At 64.5% G+C, this 7,644-nt stretch overlaps 1 protein-coding gene across 1 annotated transcript in view; it reads right to left on the bottom strand.

Annotated features, from left to right (window-relative positions):
- Nucleotides 1-5,486: 5,486 nt before the first annotated feature.
- Nucleotides 5,487-7,644, bottom strand: part of FGD3 (FYVE, RhoGEF and PH domain containing 3) — a 36,420-nt gene continuing 34,262 nt past the window's right edge. The window contains exons 18-19 of the mRNA XM_032397822.1: nt 6,899-7,045; nt 5,487-6,661 (exon numbers count right to left, since the gene is read on the bottom strand). Coding sequence (XP_032253713.1) covers nt 6,452-6,661; nt 6,899-7,045 — 357 coding nt within the window. The 3' untranslated portion in view covers nt 5,487-6,451. The remainder of the gene's footprint in view (nt 6,662-6,898; nt 7,046-7,644) is intronic.

Raw genomic sequence — 7,644 nt, 5'->3', positions numbered from 1 at the left:
AGGCATTTCTGGGGCCCCTTATAGAGCAGCCCCTCATGAGGCCTGGCGTCTGGCCAAGGCCATCCAAATGGACAGATCAGAGCAGTGCGGGGAGAGCTCTCATTTCACAGATGGGGACACTGGAGCTGGGAGGGAAGGGTCTGCCCCTACAACACAGCTCATCCCAGACCTTCACGCCAAGGCCCAGTGGCCAGGGACTGACTGACTGGCTCTCTGTGCCCTGTTTGCATAATGCGTGCGCTAGCACTCCTCCTACCTGGGCTGAAGGGCCGACAAGATGTGCCGTGCCGCTAAGCATGTCCAGCATGGGAGGCCCACGGTCGGGGCCAGTAGGAGGGGCTCCGTGTCACCGCCGGAGAAGCAGGTCTGCCGGACAGCAGAGTGGCAAGGGGCTGCGCACCTGCTCTCGCCCCCTTACTCTCTGTGCCAACAGCCATGCTTTCCAGTGACCATCTCGAGCACTTGGCTGTCTTCATTTTATGGGTGAGACACAGGCTCAGGCCTGTGAGCCCCACAGTTTGCTAAGGGGCTGCCCTCGTGGGCTACAAGAGACAGAAACCCAGCGTCAGCCCAGGGGCGATGGTGAGGACTTCGGAGAGAGGCCCCTGCGGGAGGTCCCTGGGCAAGTGGGAAGAAGAGCAGACGTTCTCCATCCTGGGAATCCACCGACCGCGGCTCCCTCCCCCAGCACGGCTCCTCCCTCCCACTTTCTGGGAAAAGTTACTGATACTCAAGCACGAGCGAGCGGGCCACGTCCCAACAAAGCCGCCCGGCCTCACGCACCCCTCCTCAGCGTCGCCTTGTGCCAGTCTGGCCCCCAGCCCCTGGCGCCCCGGCACGGAGACACCTGCACTCCTCGTGGTGTGTGCCGCTCCTGACCATGGCGGCCACCAGCCCCCCGTGTGTCCCTGGGGCTTGGCCGGGAGGGAGGGAGGGAGGCCACGCTCCAGGTACCTCCAGACCAGAGTGGCTCCACACCATGCCGCGTCAGCATCCTGAGGCCACCGCAGCAAAGTGCTTAGGACCGCAGGAGGGCGCTCGCTCTTCCTTGTCCGGGGCCGTGCTCATGCCGCGTCTGCCTCTGCCCTCCCCTCTGAGCATCTTCTCCCTCTTTCTATAGGGACACCCGTCACGGGGACCTCCTCTTAACTAACTACATCCCCAAAGATCTTATTTCCAAATTATGTCCCATTCTGACGTTTCGGGTGGACATGGATCTTGGAGGCACACTATTCAACCCATCAGTCTGTCCTCTGACCCCTCAAAAGTCACTTTGGTCTCGTGTTCAGAGTATATCCTCCCCAACCCCGCAGCTCCCGGGGTCTTAACCCATTCCAAAAGGGAGACGGACGATGGACGGAAGGAGGGAGTCGCTGGTCCCAAGCAAGTCTGAAGCCCGGCGGAGCGGGCGGCAGAGACTTCAGGGCCTGAGAATAATCCTCTGTGGCCCGATGCTCCATCCCCCGGGCACGTGGCGGTGGCCCTGCTCTCTGGGGCCCTGGGCACCCCGCCGGGGTTCACGCCACCAGACAAGAGGCCCCACAGACCTCGCCTGGGACCCCACCTCTGCCCCTGTGCTGGGCTCGTGGGTCACACCCCCAATCTCTCCAGCAATGGGTGTTCCCACAGCACCTTCGGTGTCTCTTCAGACCTAATTTAACAATCTGGGCAGGTTCCCTTTTGCCCAACAGCCCCTCCCCCACTTGTCCCCCCCTCCCCCAGGTTTTACCACAAGCAGCTTCGCTTGGAAATGTCCTCAGCTAAACATACAAGTTCGTCCCTTATAATGTCTCCTTTGCACTCAACCCGAGAGCGCAGTTCAGCCCGGTCTCTGCCACCCTCACTTCCCCTGAGCCTTCCTCGTCCCTATTTCTACCGGGGAGCTCTTGGAGGACATCGAGGCATTTTCCATCACGTGCCCCAAACTCGTCCGTTCCCAGCTCCACAGCCGCTCCTGCTGTCCAGCCTTTCTGGGCCCAAAATTGGCCCTGCATCGCTGGAGATGTACAAAGTGCCACCAAGTTGCCAACAACAGAAGTTAAACTCATCAGAACAACAGAAATGTATCCTCTCTCGGTTCTGGAGGCCGGGACCCCAGGGTCAAGGTGTGGGCAGGGCCTCACTCCCTCTGAAGGTGCGGGGGAGGGCCCTCCTGCGCCTTCCGCCCCTGCTGGCTCTGCCATCTCCAGATCTCCACCACGCTCAGCTGCGCCACGCGGCTGTCACGTGGCCGTCCCAGAATGTCTTCTCCTCTTCTCATACAGACCCCATTATGGGCTTAGGGTCTCCTCCATCCTATTTTAACTAGCAACATCTGCAAAGACCTTATTGCAAATAATGTCACATTCTGAGGTTCCAGGTGGACATGGATTTGCAGGGAAACCATTCAACCTAAGACACCTGTGTTGGCTTGTTTCCCTTCTCCATCTTATTCTCCACCCACTACAATTTTCCTAGGTGGCCCCCCAAATAAATTCCTTGCATTCAACCAGTGTAGCAAGATCTGTTACTGAGAGAACCTTACCTGACATGGTCCCCCGCTCCGAGCTCCCAGGGACCCACCAAAGATAAGCCCTCCCATGCTGAGCTGTCGTGCACCCCTCTGTGGGTGGGTGAGGATGCTGGCCCCTTCCCGCAAGGTTTTGGGAGGACATGGGAGAGAATGCTGTGGGCTCTGGGCTGAGGGTCACATGCACTTCCTGCTCTGGGGAGTGGGGGCCCTTGGGAGTGACCCCAGTATTTTTCTTGAAGTGGATGGGCTGCTCAGTTGTCAGCAGTGGTCCTGGTGCCCCTGGAGCAGATGTCGTTTTGGGGGTGTCGTTTGCTTCTCTGGGTCTTGACAAGGCACAGGGAGGCCGAGCCCCCCATCAAGGGTGGAGACTTGCCTCGCAGCAGTGAGCTGGCCTTGGCAGGAAAGGGGACAGCCTGTCCGTCCCAGGGACACTGCCAGCCCACATTCAGGCGGGGAGACAGGGCCAGGGCAGGACATGGTGGAGGCTGCATGCTCGTCCCTACAGATGGTGGCCGCGAGGTGGGGCGGGCAGCGCTGAGCAGGACATCTCACTCCACGTGATTTATTCTCACACAGCCGCTTCGGGGGAAGGCAGAGATGCGTCTGTTCCCCAGTCCCGGTTTGGCCATCTGGCCCCCACACCGCCAAAGGCTGGGGACCATCGGGACCAGCCCCGACCAGGGACGAGGGAGGGGGGAGGTGGTCTGCGATGCTCCCACCAGGGCTGCCAACAAGGCTTGGAGGCCTGAGCACACAGGGCTGGAGAGGGGCGCCAGCAGGCTGCACCGGGGCCGTCGGCCGGGGTCCCCATCAGTGCTCTGCACCCACACAAGCCCAGAAGTCCAGCCAGCCAGCAGGGCTTGGCCGGGCCTAGCAGGCCTTGGAGCCAGCAGGGTGGAGGAGGCTGGTTTCCCAGGATGGAATGTGCAGAATGTCGGGTGGGCACCTGGCTACGCCCCACGACATGTCCTGGCGCCACCCACCTCCTTGGGCCCTCAGTTTCCCCCTCATAAATTGGGAGCAGCAGTGGGTGTGAGGCCGTTTGGCCCGGGAGCAGCCGGCCTCTCATCACAGCTGACTGCTTCCGGAACACCGGGAGCCCCTGGGACCCCTCAGACTCTCCTGGGACCACCTGGAACCCCTCAGGACCACGGGGAGCCTCTTAGGGGTCACGGCCACATCATCTGGGGAAGATGGAGATGCTGAGGTGACAGGTGGACAGGCCTGGAGCGAAGCCCTCTGGAGCACCCAAGAACAGCGTCCCCAAGCCTTCACCCCAGCTGTTGGCAGACTGAGCACCTGCTACGAGCCAGGCCCCATTGTGGGTCCTGCGTCCTGCCCTGGGAGCCTCTGTGCTACATGGGGGGACAGAGGTTCAACGACAGGGCACACATCCGAGCAAACAGTAGAGAGGCTGATGCACAGGCGCATCCAGCAGGGTCTCAAAAAGACCAGTGGGAGGTGGGAAGGAGGTGGGTCCAGTGCTGGGGCCAAGGGGCCTGGGTGTGGGGTGTGGGGGACAAAATGAGGCCAGATGTGTGCAAGGACCAGGGTCGCAGGGCGCGGTCCGACCCCGTGCCAGAAATCCACAGGAGGCGTGCCCGCTGTGCCCACTGCATGAACAGGTGGACGAAGAGTGAAGGAATGACCGCCAGCTGAGCCCCTCGCTTGCTGTGTGACCTGGGGCAAGCGTATTTCCCTCTCTGGGCCTGTTTCTCTACAGCGAAGACACCTCTGAGCAGTAATTCTCAGCAAGTGGCTGGCTCCTTCCGCTTTCCAGGACCGCAGGGGATGCCACCAGCACCCGCTCTGGGCCTCGTGAGGATGTGTGTTCTGGCAGTGGGGTGGTCAGCAGGGCCTGGAACCTCGACGGGAGCCTGGGCTCTGAGCACCACGCAGGTGGTGGAGAGGCCCCTGAGCACTCACCTCTCCCGTTCCTGTCCCTTTGTGCTCCACTCTTCCTCCCGTGGAAACCGCTCAGGCAGACCCCTCGCTCCCAGCACGGCCCCTGGGCCTGGCATCAGGCTGGGCAGGTGCGCACTGCAGACCCCGTCCCGTCCTCCCGTCAGGACCCCAGGGCCTCCTTCCCCACTGGCCCCATTCCCCCCAGGAATGGCCTCCTGTGCCTGCAGGGTGGGGGCTGCTGGTGGGACGAGGAGGAAGCAGGTGGAGAGAGGCTGAAAGCCTCTGCCCTCCGTGGGTGGGCAGGAGCCCAGGCCCTGGGGACAGACGTGCTGCTGGGGCCGCACACTCTGCGGGAGTCATCCCTCCAACAGCTGCAAGCCGCAGCCTCTGACTTGCCCATCACAGCTCTTCCTGGAGACCTGCTGGGCGCCCGGGGCCCTTCTCCATCTGCACCCCGACCGACCCCATGGCAGCCAGCCAGGCCCGTTCACACTCCCAAGTCCACCCTGCGGCCCCCACCTCTCAGAGCAATGCCAGAGGAGATGCTGGGGAGACCCGGGGCCAGGCCCGGCAGCCCCCAGCCCGCTCTGCTGGCCCCTCGTGGCCCTGCCCTAGGCCTGGGCGCTCTTCTTGCAGCACCTGCCCGGGAGGGTGGTCTCCCAGGGACCTCCCCTCCTCTGACCGCTCCTCCCACACCTGGGCACCACTCCCCACACTGCAGGAAGTGCGGCTCCACACGGAGGAATTCCTTCCCTCACAGCCTCAAGGCCCGGTCCAAAACGGGCAGCGGGGGCATGCCTCCCGGGCCTGCTGCAGCCAGTCTGTGGGGCCACGCTGGCCCCCGGGCTCTCCCATGGACTGCAGCGGACTCTGCGGGGGGCAGCACGCCTGCTTCAGGGCTGCCCCGCGAGGGCAGGGCCCACCTGAGGTCACCATGGGAACCTGCGTGTGGAGACCCCAGGCTGCTCGGCAGGAGGACAGGGCCCAGAGAACTCACTGGGGGGCCGGCCAGGAAGACCCCAGGTGGGCACCTGCTCTGGGGGGTCTAGTTTCACCTCCAACCCCAGTGGAGCGTCGCCATACCCAGCGGGTCTGTCCCGGCTGCTTCCTCGGTCTGGAGTTCTGGGACCCGCGGGACCTCCTATGACTCAGCTGTCAAGTGGGAACGTCCTGGACAGGGTGCCCCTGAGAAGAGCCCAGTAGGCCTGTGGACATAGGATGTGCTCAGGGAGCGCAGAAAGCAGAGGTCGGAGGAGAAGGGACTGGACCAGGGAGAGGGGCCAGCTGGGCCCGGGTGCTTCACTGTCTCCCCCCCCACAGCGGTGGAAGCTGCCCCCGCAGGCCTAGCTGTGCCCTCACCCTCTCCCCGGCCTGACCACCGGCTGGCCCACCTTGGGGCCCTGCCCTGAGGCTGTGCCCAGCTGCTGAGTCCCAGCATTTATTTTCGCAGACCAGCACCGCCCGTGGCGGGCCAGGGACACAGACACAGATCTCCGCCCCCACGGGACGCAGGGGCAGGCCTCTGCTGGCCTCCGCGGGGTTTCTCAGGGAGGTCTTGCAGGGATGCCCCTGGCGACCACTGGCCCCTCCAAACAGGGAGGCGGGCTGTGGGACCAGGAGCCGGCAGAGGAGGGAGGTGGGGTCCAGGGCCAGTCACAGTTCGGCTCACGTGGTACAGATGGCATGGGGCGGGCGGCGGGGAGGAAAAGCATGGCTGCAGACCTCCACCAGGGTCCCCGGGCACCCCTGGGACACTCCTTCTGCCTTCCGGAGCTGGCTGCCCCGCACCGGACGGTCCGTCTGCACCCCGCTCCAGGCCATGCTGCTGGGGCTCTTCGTGGACACATGCTGGGTGCGTGGGCCTGTTCCTCTGCTTCAGGGAGGTCCCTCCAGGGTCAAGTGCCCCGTGGCCTGTCCGCCCCCAGCAGTCCGGGAGCCCCGCACGCCAGCACAAAGCCTCCGACACCACCTCCCGGGTGGGCACGGGCCCTGCCGGGGGGGCCGCAGAGCTGGGACACCTGGCCGAGGCTCTGCTCACGGGGCCGCCAGGCCCGGGTCCCCGCGGGCAGCCGCGCTCAGGGCGTCCAGCCAGTGCTGCCGCAGGTCCGCTGACAGGGCGCTCAGGTACAAGGACCGCTGGGCCTGCTGCAGCCGCCACACGTGCCTGGTGTCCGGCCCCTCCCCGGGGTCCGACACGCTCACCGTGCAGCCAGAGAGGGGGATGGTGTGTGGCGGCCAGCCGTCCTGCAGCAGGGAGAGCTGGGTCAGCACGGGCCTCTGCAGGCCTGGCCCACGGAGCGCCCTTTCCCACGGGCGACTCGGAGCAGCTGGGGAAACCGAGGCCCCAGGCTCCCGGGAGCCTGAGCAGGGTTGGTCCCAGGCAGCGTGGCCCAGGCCCCTCTGCGCACCATGGGCCTCAGGCTCTGGGCTGCGAGAATCGGGGCACACCCCAGCACGGCCCGGGGCAGGTGGGGGACGCACCTGGCTGTCTCCCTGCAGGTGCAGCACCAGCTCCGGGGGCTCTGACGCCGGGATGGTGGCCCACACCTCGCTCCAGGCCACACCGTTATCCGACACCTGCAGGGGGCTGCAGAGCAGGCTGGGCTGGTGGTCCTCACCCGCGGGCTTCTGGGGGCAGAAAAGGAGGGGCGGGGGCGGGGCAGCCTCGCTGCAGGGGCCACCCTCATGGGCGGGGGCGGGCCTTGCCTCCTGGGACATGCTGGACAAGAGCCTGGGCCAGCCTGACCCACCCCAGGGTCACCACAGGCCTCTGGGCATCGGGCTGCACCCTCCAGGGCACTGAGGCTATGAGCCGCTCAGGGCCAGAAATAAGGAAAAAATGGGGGAAAATGGAAAAGCTGGAACCAGGGTGTGGCTCACAGGGAAGGGCTGTGTTTCAGTTGAACACACACACCAGACACTTACCACGTGTGCACACACGGCAAACACGCGCACCATGCACGTAACACACGTGTGCACACACACCACGCCCACCATGCACCTACGTGTGCACACACACGGCAAACACGCGCACCACACACCTAGCACGTGCACGCACACACACCGCGCTCACCACGCACCTACGTGTGCACACACATCGTGAACACGCGCACCACACACCTAGCACGTGCACGCACACACACCACGCCCACCACGCACCCACGCGTGCACACACATCGAGAACACGCGCACCACGCACCTAGCACGTGCACGCACACACCACGCCC

Source organism: Phoca vitulina, unplaced genomic scaffold (assembly GCF_004348235.1).
Source record: "Phoca vitulina isolate PV1807 unplaced genomic scaffold, GSC_HSeal_1.0 scaffold104, whole genome shotgun sequence".
Lineage (NCBI taxonomy): Eukaryota > Metazoa > Chordata > Mammalia > Carnivora > Phocidae > Phoca > Phoca vitulina.
This window is presented reverse-complemented; position numbering and strand designations above follow the sequence as displayed.